Source organism: Protobothrops mucrosquamatus, unplaced genomic scaffold (genome assembly GCF_001527695.2).
Source record: "Protobothrops mucrosquamatus isolate PMUCROS unplaced genomic scaffold, P.Mucros_1.0 scaffold1470, whole genome shotgun sequence".
Classification (NCBI taxonomy): domain Eukaryota; kingdom Metazoa; phylum Chordata; class Lepidosauria; order Squamata; family Viperidae; genus Protobothrops; species Protobothrops mucrosquamatus.
In genome coordinates, this window is record NW_015387648.1 from 49,881 (window position 1) to 73,465 (window position 23,585).

Consider the following 23,585-nt stretch of genomic DNA (forward strand, 5'->3'; position numbering starts at 1 on the left):
TTACTTGCAGATAATTTAGAAGTGAAATAAGGCAGGGAAAGCAGGAAAAGCAGGATTTCTAGAGTTCCTCTCAACCACTTAATTGCAGCTCTACGTAGGGTCATATGTTCAAGGAAGAAGCAAGAAAGAACATTCTGAGGCACCGCACAATTGCCTCTATGTTCAAATGCACTGAGAGAATTTCCCAGCCCATTCACATATTTTTTTCAACATTTCATTAGGTAGGAAAGAATAAAAATGATTTTCAATACAGTCAAATTGTTTTAAAAAATTCTCCATTGGAAATATACTGTAGTCTGTGCATTCCTGTTCTCAGACTCCTTTCTAGTAATGAGATCATTCCCTCTTCTAAATCTATTTAAGAATTTTTGATGCAAGCCTGTATATTTTTAAATATTGTTATAGTACAAATTTATGCATCAAGATAAGGTTCAAGATTGCTACAGAGACAATTGCTTTTCATAATTTTCAGATACTTTGAAAATTCTTTGAAACTCAATACTGTATAGACACATCATTAAATAAACTGGTAGGATCAATTATTCTAATTCAATGCAAAAGTAGATTATTTTGGTCTTAATTTGTGATGTGTTCCCAAGAGTAGTTTGGTGGCATAATAGAAATGGTTTCCCACTATCTTCTTTCAAAACATTCAGTCAATTTGGTGAACAGTTCCGCAAGTCCAAAGCGAGCCCCCGTCTACTAACCACGTCAACCATGGTTAGCTTCCAAAATACTCAAGGTGATCAAGATCAGGGATTCTCAACCTGTGGGCCGTGGCCTACTGGCCACCAGGCCACGTGAGTGGCTGATCGGTCTGTGCGCATGTGTATAGCCCCACTCATGTGAGCATCGCCATGAGCGTCGTCATGGCCCCTCTCGCTCGAGCACTGCAGGTGCTCGCGGCCCTGCTCATGTGAACAATGGGTGTTCATGTGTGCACACACGGGCATGCACACATTTACCCCTCCCACAAAACTATCCCTCCCCATCCCTCTGCTCCGGGCCACCAATCCCGAAAGGTTGGGGAACTCTGATCTAGATGTAGGCAATCCTAAATCTTCAGGGTTTCTACCTTTTTTATTTTTTCTGATTCAATAGCTAGGTTGATCAAAGTTATTTAATAAACATTTAAATCAATTATGTGCAGCTCTATATAGAGATTGCTAAAGTAGCTCTCAATTTTTCAGATTATCAAAAATAGATCTATTTTGTTAAATGTAATAGAATTTGAGAATATTCATGGAAAATTATATTCAACAACTTCTGGAATTTGTATTTATTTCTGAAATGCATAGAATACCTCAATCCAATATCTAAAGTGTTAAATGAAAAAATAATAATATATTGCCCTTTTAGTCGAAATAATAATATGCCTCAAAAACCTTTGGTTCAGTCTACCAAGCTACCAGGTTTTAATACAAAAGACGGGTAAATTATTAAATAAATAGGTAATAGTAAACTATTTTGGTTAATTTTAATAAATTAATTATTTTATTTTATTAATTATATTATTTTAAATTTTACTTAAATCAAATTTAGCTCTGCTAGTCATTTACACTTTTGTCTAGCAATATGACCTGAACACTAGATGTAATCCTTGTTCTAAAAAGGATTACATATCCCAAATAGATGTAACAAAATTTTGAAAAGTCAGTTGATTTGTTATATTTTTATAATCAGTGCTCTCTTTTAGCACTGATGATGTTACCTAAGTGGATTACAAAATGTCTGTAAGAAAGTAACCAAGTTCAGAGAGAATCAAGGTCTTCATATTTAATAATTCTTCACCCATTATGAGGTTATAAACAGGTATCTTTTTCCCATAATCCATCCTTTATCTGTAAGCATATTGATAAAAACATGGAACTAAATATTTTAATGCTCATTTTGCCAAACCATTCTTGATCTAAAATATATGGCCTGCTGGAGCTAGCCAGCTCCACTTAGAACCAGTTTCATAGAAACACTGCAAATAGTCAGAACCATTTTAACTGGATTGCAATTGGGCTGTTCTACTTGAACAGCAACTTGCCATAGAGATAGAGAAAAGCCTTAAGACATCAAAACACCAGCCTTTATGCTTCTGTAACCTCTCCTTTGATATCAGTCCTGATATTGCTTTCTAGTGTATTCTGCAAACCTTCTAAGTGCTCCTCTTTGAAGCTGTTTTCATGCTTCAACATTTATGCTGGATTCCTCTGAAAAGAGCTTGATCCATCAAGCTGTAAATTGGAGCCAAAACATTGCTTCAGCCCCTTTTTCTTTTGCTTCTCTCTCACTTAACCCTCACTGAAGTCTTCTCTTACTTTCCCCAACTTGCAGACTGAGCTGCCTCTTGTTGTCTAAGTTGTGGATCTTCTTCCTGTGTTCCAAAGTCATTCCTGCATGCTATCAGAATAATATAGACATTAATAATCTACAATATATTGACTTTTTCTTCTCTCCTCTGAACCAGCATTGTTCTAATATACAAGAATTTTCATGTTAAACTGACTGTAGATACTGATCTGTTAAATTATTAACTTAGAAGGAAGCATAGTATACAATATGTACAAACCTTATCACTTGTGAAAAGGACCTGGGGAAAAGTTACAGGAGGATTTACCTTCTGGATAATCTCACCTAAAACTACTATTTCTTGTGCTTTCTCTTCAGGTTTAACACCTTGTCTACAGCCATTCTGCTCTTCAGTCTCATCATCACCCCACCAAGATGGCTGCCCATATAATGGTGTACCACGAGGCAGTCCAGAAAGATCTAAATAAACAGAAAAACATTTTTCTATGAAACAACCAATGTAACAATATGGTACAAATAGTTCTGTCACAAGCGCAAATGTATTTTAAATTCTCTGATTCTTTCACTCGGGTGTCTTTAAGACTTTGTGTAATCTAAAGTTTGCTATACAAATTGCATCTTTGCTTATACTGTAACTGCTGACAATGCAATTTAAATAATTTGCTTTGAGTTTCAAGTGAACTTTAAATCCCTTTTTCCCTTTTTTACACTGTTAATATTGCAACTTGCTGGATGTTACAGGATGAAATATTTGCTCTGGGACAAAAGTTTATTGGCATTAAAAATGTAAACATATAGAAGGTAATGAAATAGACAGCAATAATTTATACCAATTCACAGAATCTAATCAACCAGAGAAGGATACTATGGTATTTTAGAAAAATGGTTTATTTGCATATATGGAATGAGAGTATTTTTGCTACCATATTTTTCTCCAGTATGAGAAAAACTTCTGACAATCTTTACCATGGGTGGAAGAAAGTAATTATTGTGCCCCCAGCAAGTGTCTTCAGAAGTGTCTGGAGATGATCTTCAGGAAGGGAAAGTAAAAATAGGGAAGGAGAAATCTTTGAATTTAATGGGGATTCATGTTTAATTAACATTCCTTCCCCTGAACAATCTAACAAATAAAGGTTTCACTGTAGAAATTAAACAGGATGCTGAATCAGACTGGTAAGTAGAACAACCAATATAGAATAGGTATTAAATATTACAATCACTTAATTTCAAGACGAATTGGAATAAAATTGAATAAATTCAATGTTCTGAACTATGGTGGACAAAACATTCCGAACTTAACTCTCTTGAATCCAAAAAATAAATTGGCTGACAGTATTACAAATTATTTTTCATACATAGTTAACTCTTGAATGCCTTGACTTATGGCCACAGTTGGGATTCTTTGTTAAATACTGCAGTCATTAAGCAAGTCATCATGCAACCAGACCCGATCTTATGTCCATTTTTACCACAGTTGTTAAGAGAATCACATTAAATGAATATAGTTTTATATTGTTTTTGTACTATATTGTTTTTAGTTTTTTTATATTGTTTTTTAATTGTTGTGAGCTACCTACTCCTGCATTTGTGATGGGCAAATATATAAATAGAAATAATGAATTAAATAAATATTCAGCATACTTTAAAGATTATAGTACTTATTTAATTCCCTCACCTGCTGATTTTTCTTCTGACTTGAGAGCATCAATCACTTTGTGATGAATTTCAGCAGTGCTGTCTTGTACTCTTGGTTCTGCAGTTTTGCCAATGCTTAGTTTTGCCCCGTCTACCTCTGAGGATTTCTGAGATAATTGTAGCTGACTAGTAAACTTCTCATGCTGAAGAGCATACAAAATCAATCAGACAAAGCAAGAAATTATTAGGGCCTATAAAAATATGTTGTTTAATACACTATAACAAAATTGATTAATATCTGATTCAAATTCTAATGCATAAGTTCATTTGTCAAATGATTCATTTTAAATAAACATACTTAACTATAAATGTTCATGTGTTCATCAAAAGTTACAAAGCAGGGGTGTCAAACTCCGGCCCATGGGCCGGACGCATCATCCGGAAGCTGCGCCCACCCCATTGCCGACAATGGCAAGACCGTCCCGATACGTTGCGTGACGTCACAAGTTTGACATGTCTGTTGCAAAGTGACACTTCCATTTGGGAGCCATATTTAAAACTATTACAATTTAAGCAATTCAATCCAAGCTTCAGTGGGGAGGTAACATCCATTTAACCTTTGCTCCATTCAAAGCAACTGCAGTAGCAGCACATACAAAAGAGGGCTATAACTTAATGGATTCAATCTTTAACTACAACACAATGCAAGAGACAAAGTACCTATACATTTAGGGATTTGGGTTTTTTTTACCTTAAGTGCTTCTTCAGGCACTCTCAGCTCTCCTCTGACTACAGTGAAAAGATTGGTATGTAGGACACGCTAAGGAAACAAATGACACTTGTCCAGCTATTTCAGAAATTTCAAATTATTTTTAAACTCAACAAATCACCATAATTGTTTATAGCTTCAATATATAAGCAACATGGGCAGGCTTTATATACATATAAACCCTTCAGTATAAAACAGGTTAAAAAGGTGTGGGAAGGGAGGACAAAAATGACAATCACTACTATATGCTAATGAGCTTGATGGGAAAGATGCATATTCCTTGGCATTCTGGGGAAAAGATAATTTACAAGGGACAAAATATGGCATTGTCCAAGGGTAGGTAAAAGGACAGGAATTTTCCAGACACAAACATACACTGTTCTTCTCCAAATTACAATATTGCTTATTGTTACTGTACTTTTCAAATAAAATATTACATTGATCTCTTTATATACACTGGCCTTAGCGTTCTCTCTCTCTCTCTCTCTCTCTCTCTCTCTCTCTCTCTCTCTCTCTCTCTCTCTCGTACTAGTCACATTTTGACATGCTAAAAACAATTTATATTTTTAAACCTAAAATTAATGCTGCTGCTAGTAGTATCATGGCTTAAGGTTCAATAGTTTGGAAAATTATGAAAATTAATTAGCAATCTAACTTAAAATCATGGCTTCCCATGTAAAGCAAATTGTATCATATGCTATAATTAGTCAATTTGGACATAATGCCAAAACATTTAGCTGAAATATAAGCTACATGTGTGCTTAAAATGTTTTTGATATAATATATATGGAGGAATTTGATGGAAATATAAGTATTTAATCTAATGTAAGAACAGCAACAAGAATTATTTGAATTAACTCATTAGTTTACTCAAAATATCTAGTTTGTTTCAATTAATTTGAGCAAGTGAAAAATTACCAGCTTCTCCATTTTCAGTATTGAAACAAATTACTAGATAACTCCTACTTTGTAGCATTTTTACTTTCTGAAAAGCAGAGAAGCAAAGCTATGTAAGTAAGGTTTTAAAAAAATAAATATTTCTGATATCTTTTTTATTATTATTTCTTTCTACAATGATAAAATTGAATTTGAGAATCCACAAACTTTATTTTGTACTTCTCTATTGTCATTTTATCAACAAGTATTCAGAACAAGTTATAAAATTAAAATGAAACAAAATCTTAGGTATGATTAAAATATTTTTTTCTATTGTTATGTTATTGTTATGTTAAGGATATCATATCCAAATCTCAGCTTATCATCAAGCTTTAGAATGATGTATGTCTGTTCTGGAATCCGCACATCATTCACGAAAGTCTGGAGAAAAAAGAAAACGAGAATGTTGTTGCTGGGATAAAATTGGAAAAAAAAGAAAAACACATAACCAATGGTGAGTTTCAAGAGAAAGGTAGAGTATAAATATATTTTTGATGTTTTCCTTATTTTGGTTACAAAGTCATAGCACAGCATATGATTATCCATTTATTTATACAACTGTTTAATTAAAAAAACAAGAAAAATGTATAAAAATATACATACTAGTGCAATACATACTCATCACACTACTTCATCTTAGGATAAGCAATATTATGCAAAGAATGGGAAAAAAATTAATGAATACCTCTCCCATTTAAATATGAGATAGGAATACAAAAAGAAAATATACTTAAATTTTATTGACACCAACATCATTTACTATGCCTCTCTATACTTGCAAACAGTTTTTGCTTTTATCAAATTCATGCATCACTTCATAATTATGTTTAATGATTGCAATACATCTCAGTATATCTCAGAATCAGCACATTTGAAGGAAAATCAATTATTTTCTGTAATAAATACCTCACTTTATTCATATTTATTTACAATATTTAAAGGAATACCAGTGAATATTCTACCAGCATGAGCTTCATAAGAAACCATAAATGTTTAAGCCATAGAACTTCGTTATTAAATCAGAAATGTCATGAACACTTTAATTTCAATCTATTATATTCCGGCTCATGCAGTGGGTTAATTATAAGATGTTTTTCTTTGTTAAACATGCACTCTAGCTTTTCGCTGAATATATTTTAAAACTGTTATTACTGAGTGGCAGAAGAAGCTTTCACTGAAAGCTCCACTATGAAGCAAAGAGTGAGGCATGTAATTCGTTAGTGAAGGCCTCATTTTACATTATACGATTCTACATTATCTTCTCACACCGCAGGGCTTCCATTTATTCTCCATCTCATTTACCCACCCCAATTTGGCTTCGTAATGGATGCTGGGGTTGGGAGAAGAGAGGGAAATTTCATTCTAAGTGATTTTGTAATGGAGCTCAAAGTTTAACTTGATGGGTGTGTACAGTATTAATGTGTACCAAAACATATTAATATTTTCTGGTATTTGACTGTAGCCTCAGTTTTCAAGTTATTTTTAAGTGTAATCTGTTAGTAATTAGTACAGGCTACCAATTTTAGTTTCATGCATGTCTGTGAAACTTCATCTTCAAAACATACTCTCAAATTCCCCTAAAATAGCCTCAAAACCTGGAAATCACCCCACTATGCTAATTCTCAGAATGTAACAAAAAAACAAACAACATGTTTGATTACACCAACATGGCAATTTGTTTTGTTTTGTTTTGTGCATTCATGTCAATGTTCTCCTGGCAACTGCCTGGATTAGTCCCTGGACTTTTCTTGGAAAAGGTTTTCAGAAAAGGTTTTCCCTTGCTGAGAGAGAGTGACTGGCCCAAGGTCACCTAGTTGACTCTGCCTAAGGCAGGACTAGAACTCATATTCTCCTCGTTTCTAGCCTTCACCACTACACTAAAGTGGCTCTGACATAACACATATACAGCTAAAAATAGTTGTTTTGAACCATCTAGGCTGAATAAAAACAAAATAAACTTACCCCATTTAGACTGCCTAAATCTTTCACCAAGTGTTCATCAGCAGAGGCATCATAATTGATAACAGCATGTTGCTTATCCACACTACGTGACTGAAATATTTAGAAGACACAACTTCTATATTAATGTATACATCTGAAGGAGCAAAAATTAATAATTGTAATCATTACAGAAAAAGTAGATAGTTCAAACTGAATTACTATATAGCTACAAAATACACAATGCTATCATTGTGAAGAGCTGTTAAAGTGCAAGAAGCCTGGAATCAACGTTAAAATGAAGTACAAATGGAATCGTTCAAATAACACTACATGTTCAACTGCTTTAGCATTTGAGAATTTTGTATAATGCAAGGAGCTATTGGGTGACTATCAGAAACTCCAGTAAAAGTGAATGACTAGACTGGATGGGAGAGTAATACAGCTAACTGCAATCTCTCTTTCTTTTATCTTTGTATTTTCTATAGACACCTAGAGTTATTCAAGTTATTCAAGAAAATTGCTAGAGGATAGCACTCTTTAATAGTGATCACTAGAGGTTTACAATGAAAAAACTAACAAGAGCTCCCTTCTGTTCTCCAAACTTTGTCGCTAGAGAAAAATAATATAAATAAATTTATTATGTCATCATAACTAAAAGCTAGAAATAATAAATTCTGTGAAGCAGAGAACAGTGCATATACAGTCTTTGCATTGCAGATGACTAATTCCAAACAGAAATGTAAGAATTCACTTGGTCACGGGTGTCAAACTTGCCACGTCACGTGATGTGGTGTGACGTATCGTGACTTTTTTGCATTGTCGGAGCTGGGATGGGCGTGGCCTCCATATGATGCAACCGGCCCATGGGCCGGCACTTTGACACCCCTGCACTAGGTGCAACAAGAGTAATAAACTTTTTTTAAAAAAATGGCTTCAGATTCATTAATGTAACATGCTAAAGTAGCAGCAGTTATACATATACAATCTTTGAGAAAATTTACATTTTCATAAAAAAGAAATTGAATACATATGAAAAAAAAACTTTCATATGAAAGAAATTACCTTTCTTACCTTCCCTGTATGCTGTATACATGTTATAAGCAATAAAAAATAAAGTAAATTTTAAAAGTCCTAACATTATACTTTTTGGATTGTTATAGGCTTACAAATCCCAATTATTTGGGATCAACAAAACAAGAACCCTTATTTGGATGTCACAATTAATCAGGGATAAGCAATCAAGAGTCTTCTAAATTTTTTGAGATAAAACTTCCACATTACTCTTTTGTAATGATGATGGCTTGGATTGATGTGAATTGAATTCCAAAACATCAGACTGTTTACCCCTATGATCGTTTCTCATTAGTTTTGTCCACTCACATACAGTTGTATTTCACAGTCGTGCACATGCACAGATTGTACATTCAAAAACTCATAATTCCCATTTGTAACATTCTCTATTACATTGATACTGTTTATAGATAGAGGCTAGTAAATACCAAATGATTTGAAAAATGGACTTTATTTGCAATAGCTGAGAAAAGATCATTTACCATTAAACTGTTTAGCTCTAGGACAGGGGTCCCCAACATTTCTGGGTTGGCAGCCCGATGGGAAAGGGAAGGGCAGGCTTGCGCACACACGCAAATGTGGCTGCGCATGCGTGTGTGAAAGGGACCACAAGCATGCAAATAGGGATGCTAGCGCCGGTGTGAGGGATCGTGGCGAGGCTAACGCCGGTGCGAGAGCCACAGTGAGGCTAGTACTGACGTGACACTCATGCAGCCCAGTGGCCAAGAGGCCATGGCCCATAGGATGGGGACCTCTGCTCTAGGTAATTAATTGAAGAGACCTCTCTTAAAAGGTCTACCATCTCTTCATTTTTGAGATGCACTTATCAGTGCACTTGGTGAATGAGTGCAAAATAAATATATGGAAGTAACGACTACCTCTCAATAATTTATACAAAAAAAATAATGTTCCTATTACACAATTCTAAAATAGCAAACTGTATAAATTTAAAACTACTTTATTCATGACAAGAGTTGAAAAACAAAGAAAATATTCTGAGCACAATGCTTGGCACAATCTTAGCCACAGCTCATATCAGGACACATTCCCCATCTCAAAATTTGTTAATACTTTCAGATCTCTTCAAATTTCTTTTCTTTCTCTTTTATCTGTTTAATCCATTTATCAATGTCCACTTTTCTTGATGTTCTCTCCTCTTTTCTGCCCCATCTCCTTCCATTATAACATATCGTTTCATATAAATCTGGATCTCACCAGTAACTTATACGCTTGTGATCTTGGGTCATAGCTCATCAATGCCAATTTTGTAGAAACTAATTTACTGTTGTATTGTTAGTAATGACAATGGCCCCAAATAGGATAAAAATATATACAATGGACTACAAAAAACCCTTGGATATCTGATCAAAATATAACATGGAGAAATAACTGCTGAACTATAAAGGACAAACAGTTCATGAGTTATTAAACTTGCTTATTACCTCTTACAGACATAGCTGGCTAGCCTGTACAATCTTTTGTAAGATTACCAGACCATGCATGCAAATCAAATATTATGTTACTAGATTATAAAATTTACTAGCCCAAGTTTAAGCTTTCCAATCTAAATTGACCACTAGCATTTTATAGCTAACTTTTTAGAGTAGCATTGTGAGCTTTTGTTCAAAGGTTCTTCCAAGCCACTTATAGCACAATGAACTACTTTCTACAGCATTACAACTTTCTTAATGGTAGCCCTGCAACAAACTTGATTATCTTTGTGGAATCCACCACTATGTAATGATACTTTTTAAAGCATGGCACTTTGTTTATTAATACTGAAAAAATATTTTAGAATTTTATATTTTTTCTAACTTTCTCAATTCTTCTATTTCAGGTATTTATGGGGAAAATGAAATGATGGAGCCACAAGAAATCTTTAAATGTCTGAGCTATAAAATTTGTGCGATTCAAATTATTACTAGAGACTAAATAGCGAAACGTAAACTACTTAACAGTTCAAAATAGACTCTCCAGAAAGCAGTATGTGTTTAGTATATAACATCCAAGCCTCTGACATTTACTGCCTGGAGAAGAGATAAAATTACCTGCAACATCAGCTCACAGTCATCTCGTCCAACAAAAATCATTTCTCGCGGCAGTCTATGACGGGTGCCTCCACTGCTCACCAAAAACCAGGATGTTAAGCTCATTTTCTGCTTAGCTGATAAATCCTCACAAGGCTACGTCATCCTGCAATGAGAAGGGGGAAAATATTTTGGTTAACCTTACATTCTAATTCCTAATGGGAATTTGTTTTTAAATTGTTGGGAATCTTTGCACTTTCCAGTGCCAGAAATTTTTATCAAAGTTTGTTTCATAGAGATTATTTTTCATACAGAAATGTATCACTATGTTTTCTGTATGTCACATATTGTTTTTAGTCACTGCTTCCAATGCACACCCAAAAAATCCCCCTCTTAAAACATGATTGCTTTTATGAATGAAATAATGAATGCTATTTTCCCCTTCATCCAAACTGTAAAAGTGATGCCATCCTAAGAACTTCTTCATATAAAGAATTAATGTTTCAAGAGAAAACAATCAGTCCTGGTGTACAGTTTCAGTGCCTAGAGCAGTGGTTCTCAACCTTTTTAATGCAGTGACCCCCAACCGGTCGTAAGTCGAGGACTAAACCGGTCGTAAGTCGAGGACTACCCAACCGGTTGTAAGTCAAGGACTTTCCCTGCCTGGGAGCGCCGCGCATGCGTGGTTCCGCCCCCTGCGCCGGCCGAGGCGTAGCTGGCAAGCGGCAGAAACGGAGCAGGCCGACCACCAGCTGGCCCAGCCCAAGGGAGGTAAGGCACCCGCCGGAAAAGGGAAAAAAAAATGGCGGACAAAAAAATGGCGGACAGCCTTGCTTGGCGACCCCCGTGAAATGGTCGATCGACCCCAAATGGGGTCGCGACCCATAGGTTGAGAACCACTGGCCTAGAGAAAAGGCTGCTTGGCTTTTCCATGCGAAGATATCTTAAAAGGCTAGCCTTCTATGCATTTTGTGCTCCTGAGACGCAATTCATGGATGATTCCTTTAGAAATGGAATATACATTAAATAAACAACTATTTTAAAACTATCTAAATTTGCTAGTATTTATTAATAGAAGTTATGTTCATAAAGTTATTGGGATCGTTGCATTATCAGCATCCTTTATTGTTTACCATCTTGATTTGAAATAATTTTAATGGTGTTTACCATATACATTTGAATTGGCTTATCAGAGCACTGTAAACCACCATGGGTTTTTCTGATTTAGTGTTATACAAATGAAAACAAACAAATAAATCTGGAAGAAATTAGAAATGTATAATAAGTCTTTGCATACATGAAAACCCATTATGCTATTCACTATCAGGATAAATAACATTATGCAAAGTGCCAAAACTAATCAAAAATGAGATTTTAATGAGATTTAAAAAAGTAAAGGAAGAAGCATGGCCAAATCTATTTATACCTATATCATTTACTCACTATAAAGCTCCTTGCATACTTATCTATTTATTTATAGAGAATTCTGAGTAGCTTATGCCTGGACTGAAATGTGTGTTTCAGCAGCAACACCAGGTTGGATCCAGACTCAGGACATGTATGTTAGAAGCAGTAGCATCGTGGTGTCTAGCAATGTACGCGCTAAGAAGAGGTAAAAGAAAGGGAGTTGAGAAAGGATGGGAAAAGTGGGTGCGTGGATTTCATATGCATGGCAGTGGAGGCAGTAACAGTGGATCACTAATAGAAGGTAAGGAAAAAGAAGGTGTAGGAAGATCATGGGGAGGACTGGGCAAGCCAACAACGTACATGACCAAAACAGAAGGAACCACACTACTGAAAAGAGATAAAGAAAAGGCAGGCACAAAACGCTGGGGGAGGGATTGTGAGCCAGGAGCAGGAAGACATATAGGCCAGTAGTGGCGAACGTATGGCACGGGTGCCAGAGGCGGCACTCAGAGCCTTCTCTGTGGGCATGCGCGCCATGCCCCAGAGATGGCAACTGTCCCTCTTCAACCAGCCGCCCGCTAACTCGCTGAGGTCCCACATGGCCAGATGCATCCCAGCACCCATGCGCTCGCTGGCCTGTGTGCAGGGGCTGATGGTATCAGGCAGCAGCCGCCCCGGCCCCTGCCTCATCTTGCCCTGCAACAATGGCACTCCCACCCTGCCTTGCCTCACCACACAGGATGAGCCTCCTGCCCACCACCCCATCTGCCAGAGACCCCCCTGGATCTCCCTCAACCCTGCCTGGCCCCCGCATGCGTCCCTCCCCACGAGCAACATCGAGGTGATCACGCCCACCTTGGCAACACCCACCCAGTCTGTCATGATCACCACAGCCACGCCCACCCAGTGGGCCATGCCCACCTGGCACCCGGTGATAAATAAGTGGGTTTTGGGTTGCGGTTTGGGCACTCGGTCTCTAAAAGGTTCGCCATCACTGATATAGGCCATGTAGGGATTAAGGAGAGGAGCTCCAACTTTGCCCTAGTCATTCTCTAAAACCCCCTAAATTTGCTTCAGCCAGAAAAAGACAAGGAATTCTGGGGTTTTTTTTGGCTGGACTGAGATCCCACCTAGAGTGGCCCAACCAAACCTCCAAGCCTTGTTTGTTCTGTGCATGGAACAGAACATGTTTTCCATTTCATGCATACCTCTGCTGTCCTTGCAAACCTTCTCATCTCTCTGTTTTTCAGGATCTCAATTCAACCCAACCATCATTTTCTTAGAATGTCACTCTTCATATAGTATATCTGTTTTGTAATTCATTCCTGATTGTCTTTCAATTAACAAACCACCTCAATGTACTTATTTTGTACTTGTTGCTCATTTTTGTATTCAGTCCAAATTCATTAAGGATCCATATGTTCTTGGCCCCTTTGTTGCTTGTTTAATCACACATTCTTCTTAAATATCTCACCAACACTGCATTAAACTAACTTTTGATATTCCCAACTCTTGATATTCCCAACTTTTGATATTCCCAACTCTCACTTCTATATGCCAAAGCACACAACCATTGTTACTTCTTTTAATAAATGCTAATTCCTTGCAAAATGCCACATGCTATCTACTACATTTTTACCACTATTATGACTCTTTTCATCTTCCCCTCTGCAATAAACCTACTATGAAAGAATGGCCATGGGGAAAAAAAATCGACCCTCTTCAATGGAAAGGGGATCATTTCTTATAAAGAAACAAGGCACTTTAGCAGCAGCTTGTTACTTATTAGACTCAAATAATGAATAGGGAAAGACAGAAGATGAAAAGCTGAAGAGAGAAAATAAAATCTAGAAAGAAGAAAACCAGATGGGAAGGAGTGGAGAGAAGCATGTATAGGCTTTGTACAATGCTGAAGAACTTCTCTGTACAGGGAAAGGGAGAAAGACTGAAAGGCCTTAGTAGCTGCAGATTGCAGAAAGGCTTGACAGTGACAGATGCCATTCCACACTGGGAGAAAAAGAAGTGTCAACTCAGAGAGAGATAGTGCCAAGGAAGCCCAAAGGCTGCCCTGTGGAATCAGCTAAGCTCTTAGAGAGGGGCCAAACCAAGAAGAAAGGGAGGGAAGGAAAAGTGGTTTCTGTTCCACCACTTTGGTGTGCCAAGTAAATAATATAGTAGAGACTCATGAAGCTTAACAGAAGAGCCTTCAAGAGGTCTGAGAGGCTTAGCTGACTGTAGTACAACTACAGTGAGAGAGAGAAGAGAGAGAGAGAGAGAGAGAGAGGGAGGGAGAAAGAGGAGAGAGGAGAGAGAGAGAGAGAGAGAGAGAGGGAGGGAGAGGAGAGAGGAGAGAGGGAGGGAGAGAGTAGAGAGAGGGGGAGAGGGGAGAGGGAGAGAGGAAGAGAGGGAGGGAGAGAGAGGGAGAGGGAGAGAGAGAAGCAGTGGAGCTTGGGAAAGTACAGTGGAATATGGGAGAAGTCTCCTGGGAGAGAAGAAGCAGAGTCAAGAAGATGTGGTCAGAAGCCTCAGTAAAGCCCAAAGAAGTTGTATGGTAGCATCCGGAAGCAGCTTAAAGGAGTCTGAATGCATACCTTTGTTGCAGCTAGAATCATGACTGGGGCCTAATTACGATCCTAAGCATGAGACAGCTTTAAACAGCACAACAATAGTGTTCTTTGAATTTGAGGGCTTCTACTTGTTTAAGACAGATAATTTTGAAAAATCCAATTTTAGTAAAGCTTACACATCAGCTTGAACACAGCAAAGTTAGAAGATGCCAATCATATTTGTTGCTTATTTTCTTAACCTTGAAATTAACTAGCTATCTCAGGCAAGCAGAAGACATCTCAATTGCAGTCTGTCAAAATATTCTCACAAAAGGAAGCTGAAATCATGCTGTTTTCCCCCAATCAGTTAGCAAACCATTAAAATTTCTGTTAATAAATTGAATGCATTTTTCTCTTTTGATCAGGCATTTTACATGAGGTATCTGTGGTACTACTGTATCACTCAGAATTTAATTATTTAGAATAAATTTAATCATAGGTCATTAAACTGTGTAGTGCTTGACATTTTCACAATTTTCTAAAGCTTATTTCAAACTCTGACAACATTTGGTAAATACTTTGACAACACTTCAAATATATTGACAATTCAACTGAAAAACCAGTTTTTAATTTAGTTTAGATTATGAACTTTTGCCTCACAAAAAGGAATCAGGCTCATAAAATTCTTCCCTTCTATTTCCAATTTTAAAGAAACCACAATTTCTTAATATGTTTGAAATGTGATCAGCAAAAAGAGTACAATTTCCCCATCATATTTTTTGTGTGATTTCCTTTTACAGGAGTTACAACCAATTGTTCAACACTCTTCAAGGTTACAAGGCCACTGAACAAAGGGACTTTCAACTTGCCCTTGAAGTTTGGGCCATTGCAGCACTTCCACAGTCATGTAAATAAAATCGGGCCCTTGCAACTAGCTCCCACATATGACCAGGTGCAGCATTCCTCGTAAATTACTGCTGACCTTGTCTGCCAGCTTCCCACAAGCAAAGTCAAAGAGGAAGCTGTCACGAGGAAGGGTCACAAAATGCTTGGGAAATCTCCCTCACCCCAGCTTTTCTTTGCTCTTGCACACTGAACCCTCCTTCCCCTTTCACTAGTTTGCACCTGCCTGCACCCTCTTCCCCTCCCCGCCTCTTGACATTCATACACATATACCTGCACTCTCTTTCCTCAGCCTCCCTGCACTTGCATGCAGGATCCTGCACCTTCTTCCACCAGTCTCCCTGTGCTCATACACACACAACCACACACACTTTCCACAGCCTCCCTGCATTTACACACATCCCCACATTCCTGTGCTAACATGCACGGGCACCACATGTCCTCTTTCCCTGTCCTCCATGAGCTTGCACTGCACTGCAGCACCTCCCAACCTGCAGAGTCTTCCAAGGCTCCCCTATCCCCCCATGACAACATATTCCTTACCTGGGGCTTCCTCCATTTACTAATGACCCATGTGTCTTGACATAATGACTGCTTGAACTGCCATCACTCAGTGATGTAGTCATGTGACATCACACTTTACAACCATATCACTTAGTAACAGCAATCCCAAGCTCAATTACCATCATAACTCGAGGACTACCTGTTTAATCGGGTTGTGCAAATCCTTTAAAGCATCACTTTTCTAATTGTTAAAGCAGTTGCATCTTTTTCTAGTCACTTTGGTCCAGTCATTGAACGTTATCATTTGCAGAAGCAGTTTTTTTTATCTGCTTAATAAGCCAATGTCTCATTAAATTTTATGAACAAATAGATACATTGCTAAATAAAGCTAACTATACCATAAATATACAGGGGCACAGTGGTTCAGTGGTTAAAGACGCTGAGCTTGTCAACTGCACAACCTGCGTTCAAGACCTGAGCACTGCACAATGGGGAAGCTCCCGTTATTTGCTCCAGCTCCAATCCACCTAGCAGTTCAAAAGCACAAAGATACGAGTAGATAAATAGGTAACACTTTGGTGGAAAGATAATAATGTTCCATGCGCCCAGCATACAATCATGGTAGCACGTGATCATGGAAATGTCTTCGAACAATGCTGGCTCCCTCGGCTAAGAAACACAGAACAGCACTACCCCTAGAGTCAGACACGACTGGACAGGGGAAGCCTTTACCTTTTTATAATATAACTATATATCTACAGTACATCTATTGATTCTTATACTAAACACGGTATTTAATGAAGAGAAGGAACTGTAATGGAAGGCAGGGAAAAGAAGAGAAGTGACAGAAAAATCAAACCTTGTGGGTGATGAGAGTCATAATGATTTAGGCTAGAAATGTCTGAAACATTGCCCAGCCTCAAGGCCAAGAAGCACATGGCAACATTTCTGTTAAACTATAGTGGGAGAAAGTGTGTGAATTAATCTACAGTGATTATAGAAATGGAATTCCACCTTCATGTTGGCAGAAGGGAATCATCTGGAGGAATTGTCTGATGAAATACAAGATGAATCTACAATGACTGCACTAATCAAGCCTACTTGGGCACTGATGGAAAACTAGAGGAACCGTGTCCAAGGATGAATGACAGGACAAGACACCACTAAACTCTTTCATTTCCTCCTCCTCTTATAGTTCTTGTGCAGTTTTTTGTGGTTCTCGTTGTATTACTGTTTTGGTTTTTAGCTTGTAAGCTGCCCAAAGTCACAGCAATGAGATGGACAGCTTCGACAGCTTCCATGGTTCTACACTTTCAGCTCATGGCACTGAACTTCTGCAATTCACATTGGAAATTATTAGAAGCACCTGCAGCCTTCAACTTTTTAGATCTCCCTTCATATTTTCCAGTAGTCCTGGGGAAAAAAATTGATTGCAGATTCACAATTCACATATTCATTGGGATCGAGATGACATTACTAAGAGGACTTCTTAGTTTAAAACAATCACTGTTTCAGAAGCAGCACCCTCCCTTCCTCCCTTTCAAATATTTGGACAATGCAAGTATTTCTAGAAAGGCAGAAACACAGATTCTGCACCCCCACTGATTTCATGACATTATCAAACTTGTATGTAGAGTCCAAATGTTTATAAAGCACCTCTACCCAACATTAGATGCAGATATAACTTGCTTAAAGGAACATATTATTGAGAATTTTCACAAAGGGTTTATCTGCTTTTTTCTTTTCCGCCACTTTTTGTCAAAAAAGGCTTATCTCTACAGATAGTCCCTGATTACTTATTCTTGAATTCCCTAGCAATTAGAGATTGCAACTCTTTTCATATCATTTCTGTACTCCTAGAACAATTGCAGTTTTTACCAATTTTCTACTAAGCTCAACCTTTATAGGTTTATAATCTTTAAAAGTCTAGTTTGTAGGAAAGAGGTGTACAAATAGTCTTTGATTGTTGGTATTAGAATATACCAAGAATACTTTGCAGATTGCCAAAAATCTTGTTGGTCTTTAAAGGTTTCATAATATTATATATGATTTACTGGTTGATTTCTTGTTAATTAATTTAGAATTTGGCTGATTTCATCTGCCTTTCAGAACAATCAAACTTGAACTGTTCTTCAATGCCTCAATAGCAATAGATTCTATAGCAAAATATATACATGGCTATATTTCTGCTACCATGTCTCCTCTGAAGAAATCCATTTTGTCTTGGGAAGCACCCTGCATTATCAGAGGCATAAAAGCTTCTTATTTTTGGATTTTCCCATTTTTGGGGAAAACTTTGCAACTGTGGCCATAGCCACCTATCGGCTATGTGTATAGATGTTACTTCAAGTGGGATTTCAAACATTTCTTAAGTAAATATTCAGGTCTCAACCAACCAGTATGTTCCATATCCTGCCTGCCCTTTGTTATACTAGTTAATGTCACCGCTTTCACCTAGAATTTGTGTTTCTTCAATTTGCTCAATGGATTACAGGTTACCAACTACATTGTGCATTCTTTAACACATTTAACTGCTACTGGCCAAATGAAACAAATACTTTTAACAAGGAACTTCTAGCCATTAAGAAGGTTTTCCAGGCTTGGTTCCACTTCTTCAAGGGAATGAGTTATCCTGTAAAATCTAAAACTGATCCTGATAACTTAGATCCCTTGCCCACTTCTCACAAGTTTCCTAAGGGCAAGTCACTTTTTTCTTCATTTTGACTCCTTACACTCCCTGAATGTAGAATTTATAGCCTGATTTCTTATTATACAAATCAGAACAATCTTTACTTTATCACCCTCTTCCAATCTCCAATCTCCACAGAGAAAACTTTGGGGGTCTTCTAACAATTTGCTTACCAGGTGAGAGATTATGAAGCTAGAAAGAGGACCCCCTTCTTAATTGAATGAACCTGCTCAGCAACAGTAGCATCCACACGTGCAGGCTAGGATGGATGATCTTGGGGATATCTTTCTTTTTTTTCATTTCCCTTTTTCTTGGAGCAGGGAGAGTGGTACTACAAAGACTGGCGATATATTCCCTTTTCCTAAAAGGAAGACATTTTCAACTCTGATAGATGGCAACATAATTTCCTTAAAGCAACCCACATTTTTTTATTGGGGGGGGGGCTCATGACATGGTAGCCATCGTAATTTTTGACATCTCATCATGTCATACTCATTGCATTGTCAAGCCTCAAAACAGCAAATCTACGGTCTGCTACAGTTCTCTCAATCTTACAAAAGCCTTGAGATGAAGTTTTCCTGGATCGTATAACTGAATTGCCACTTATTAAGAGTAATTCAGGAGTTTCAGGTAATTAAGCATGTTTTAAAGAATAATGAGATCACACCAAGATTTCCAATAATAGCTGTCATTGTAAGGAATTCTCTACCACGTCTCTATATAACTCACTAAGACCCTGGGTGCCAAGTTCATTAGACTATTTTCTACAATAGCACAAATCAATACTTCAGCTTTTTAACTGCAACTTCCAGCCTCACTAAAGATATACAGTAGTCAGTTTTCCATTTTTGTTTTCTTGTTTTGGAACATGCTAGCTTCTTATTATGGACTGTGGCTGCAACACTCCCTCCAATACTAGTTGGGGAGATGAGTTGAAATTCAGTACATTCTAAGACAGTGTTTCTCAACCTTGACGATTTTAAGGCATGTGGACTTCAACTCCCAGAATTCCACAGCCAGCAATGCTGGCTGTGGAATTCTGGGAGTTGAAGTCCACATGCCTTAAAATTGTCAAGGTTGAGAAACACTGTTCTAAGAGCGGATAACTTAAGTATTTGATTTATTGGAATGGTTAAATAAACAAGAGGTAGCAGATAATACATATGGGTCTTGCCTTTTGCCATTTCATCTGTAAACCCAAGCTGGCTATCTTGTTGCACAACAGAACTTTGGCAGCTGCAGAGAGCTTGCAGGAGAAGCAGGACTTAGGAGAAAGGAATAAGACAGGGATCAATGACTGAAGGAGTCTGCAAAGACAAACTTGTCCATTGACTCTTTACCCTTTGAAGTGGAAGATATTAAATTTCCCCAAAGAGACAGACAGATTCTGTAAGTTTCAGCTGAAGAACAGAATTCAGCTATTGTTTTACCACACAGACTACTTTCAGCGGGTTTTTGGAGATTTACAGCACAGAAAAAGTAAGACTATAAGCTACTATACGCCCTACGCACAGTCACTCAAGCCCTTGTTGTTTCCCGCCTGGACTATTGCAATGCTCTCTACATGGGGCTCCCCTTGAGGTGCACCCGGAGGCTCCAGCTAGTTCAGAATGCGGCTGCGCGGGGGATTTTGGGGGCCTCTAGATGCTCCCATGTAACACCTCTCCTGCGCGAGCTGCACTGGCTGCCGGTGGCCTTNTGATTAAGTTTGATTATGTTTTAGTGGGGGTTTTGTATGGGGTGTTTTTAGAACAGGCCTGTCATTTAATTTGATTTTAGCATAGAAATTATTTATTTATTATTGTGGTTTTTAGTATCGCCTGTTCACCGCCCTGAGTCCCGTAAGGGAGATAGGGCGGTATATAAATTTAATAAATAAATAAATAAATAAATAAATACAGAGACTGAGGGGGAGCGGAAGTATCAATTATTCCTGTTGCTCTGACCCACAAACAATAGTCTCCTATTGCCATGGAGATGAGAGTAATGGGGAGAAAATTTACTATACTAAGTTGGGGAGTAGGATGGGGATGATTCTGATCCTTGTAGACAGAGAATGGATGGAGTAAATAATGAAGAGGATGTTAGGATGGGAGTTGAAAATATAAGTTTCTCAGGCTAGAGATGTCATTTATGCCAACAACCAACAGACACTTCGCTTCAAAGCCAAATGCAGGGCAAAACGTCTACTGAATTATGGAAAGAGTGGAAGGAGGAAGCACTAGAATCTATACTATAGTGATTATAGTGCATTTGATAAAGAATTCTTACCAAGTCTGTGTGTCTGAGAGCTTTAAATGAAATATGAGCTTAGAGTCAAGCTTAGTCAAATGCCTGGAAATTCTGCCAATGAACCTGGCAGATTTCCCCTTTTCAGGGAGGCATGTATTGAATTTCTCTTTGCTATTGGACAAGAACAAATTCTTACCCATAAGATGGAAGAAATTCATTTATAAATCTTATAGCAGTAAAAAAAATCCTTGAGATGTATAAACTCAAATATATTGAAGAATGTGTTATTATTTTTAAAAAATCTTCGCAAATAACGAGGTCAAAATTAATAAATCAATGCTGAGCACATAATAACTGAGAGGATAGAAAGTGAAAATAACTGCATAATAGCTGTATCCAGTATTTACCATATCTAGAACATAGCTGCTTTAAATTGAATTCCCCCACCCAATAAAAAATTGGAGCGAGCAAGTTTACTACTTGAGTTGGGGGAAACAACTGGCAGAATTATGACAGATCTGTAATGTAGATAAGCATTTTACATTCCTCCTATGGTGAAATAGCTGTCTAAACTAGAAAAGCATATACAGTATGAAGTTCAATTCATATTTATTTGGAAGTATGTGCTGTGAGTTTAATACCACCTATTAAAAATTTTTGACATCAGTAATGATTGCACTTTTAAAATTTAATAAGAAGAAAATTGGCTCAGCTTCTCTGAGAACCAGATTAGAATAAAAATACAGTTTCAACTCCATTTAAATATTAAAGACTTCACACTTACATACTTTGAACAAAGGTGCAATGAATTTCAATGTTCTGTGAGAGCACAGCATTGACACCTCAAAAATGTAAGACTTCTAAATTCTATCGCAAGGCCCGAATGAGCATATATTCTGCTTTTTATTTTTGAATACACATTCAAAATTATCTTTCTCTTTCATAGTGCTGCTTGTGGTTGAATATACATGAAAATGCAGAGCTGTAAATCAAATGAAGTTAACCTTTAAATTGAAAAATACCTGACAGGCTATATACTGTGGCAATAACCTCATTCAGTGTATCGACAACAGGGGACACCAAGAAAAGAACTTTCATGAATCTTACTAGAGTTTCTTAACAAGACTTTAAGAGGCCAAAGATACTCCATTTCAGATGATCCACTTTGTAAGGACCTTAATGAATACTCTGAAATCCTAAATTGTAACCAGACTACAATTGCTTTAAAGAGACTGATTTGTATTTATTTGAAATTTCGTATGTGGTTTTCTTTTTTTCTTTAGATGTACTTCTACAGCTGATATCATTAATTCTTAGACTATGCTCATTTGTTTAGACTATGTTGATTAATACTTAACTGCCAACAATAGAACTCAGATTTATAGTAAAACAAAAGTGGGTCCTGAAGGACCAACACATACCAATCTCTGCCCTATAAGGCTCAAGGGAGGAGGAGGAGTTTGTGGTAGCAGACAACTTTTGTAAAAGGGTCCTTCATTACCAGAACGCAGCCACTGCATAATGTTCAATAACATTAACGCAATGCATATTTTCTATGAATTATAAAATAATTCATTTATTAATTTAATTTGTAGGCCAATCATATATTTTAAGCAGGGCTACTAGATCTGGGATGCCAAAATCTGGATGATTGCTGATGGGAACAAAGTGTCTCTCTTTGCTCCCATCTATTGAACATCTGGATTTTTACAGCTGAGATCTGGTAGTCCTATTTTACTTTTTAAGTTTTGTTCTGAAATTTCATTGACAGTTTTAAGATTCTTCTGATAATGTCTATCTTAGTCTTTGCTTTTAACTGATTAAATGATCATTTTCATATGTATTTATTTATATGGTCTTTTAATATTTTCAACTTGAATGTCAGTCTGGCAATTACTGGCCAGAAACCAAAAATATTTTTGCAAATATAAATGTATGAAATTATTTATCAATATTTAGTAGCTGCCCTAATCCGTAGACTCATTCTGAAAGCAATAGCAATAGCACTTAGATTTACTGCTTCACAGTGCTTTACAGCCCTCTCTAAGCAATTTACAGAGTCAGCCTATTGCCCCCAACAATCTGGCGACCTCGGAAGGATGGAAGGCTGAGTCAACCTTGAGCAGGTAAGAATCGAACTGCCGAACTGCTGGCAGCTGGTAGTCAGTAGAAATAGCCTGGAGTACTTCATTCTAACCACTGTGCCAGTGAGGAAACAAATGTTATCATTTTAGATGCTACATTGTTTAGTGCTGGTTTATAGAGAAAAAAGTGTCGCAAACAGAGATGCAACATATGAAAAATTATCAGTACCAGATTTATGATCCAGAATCAGAATTCTGTATTTCTGATTCCAACTAAAAATAAAGGATATTACCCTGTTTAGAATAATCTACAGATACTCTGCCAATATTTGAGTTAAATATTGATGTGAACAATTCAAATCCTCATTTGAATTGCTAATCTACGAAACATGTTGTCATGTCAGCAATTATTGTGTCACTGATCAAGAAAAAGTGATCAAATTGCAGTTCCTATGGAGCCTGCTGGTCTAGAACAGGGCTTTTCAACCTTTTCACCCATTGTACCACTTTTAGGATATGGCAACATCCGAGTACCACCAG

General features: G+C 37.2%; 1 protein-coding gene across 1 annotated transcript in view; it reads right to left on the bottom strand.

Annotated features, from left to right (window-relative positions):
• Nucleotides 1-23,585, bottom strand: part of CEP170 (centrosomal protein 170) — an 85,083-nt gene that overhangs the window by 49,871 nt on the left and 11,627 nt on the right. Inside the window, exons 2-7 of the mRNA XM_015822123.1 lie at nt 10,702-10,846; nt 7,604-7,693; nt 5,944-6,022; nt 4,688-4,746; nt 3,977-4,139; nt 2,626-2,760 (exon numbers count right to left, since the gene is read on the bottom strand). Of these exons, the coding sequence (XP_015677609.1) occupies nt 2,626-2,760; nt 3,977-4,139; nt 4,688-4,746; nt 5,944-6,022; nt 7,604-7,693; nt 10,702-10,806 (631 nt within the window). The 5' untranslated portion in view covers nt 10,807-10,846. The remainder of the gene's footprint in view (nt 1-2,625; nt 2,761-3,976; nt 4,140-4,687; nt 4,747-5,943; nt 6,023-7,603; nt 7,694-10,701; nt 10,847-23,585) is intronic.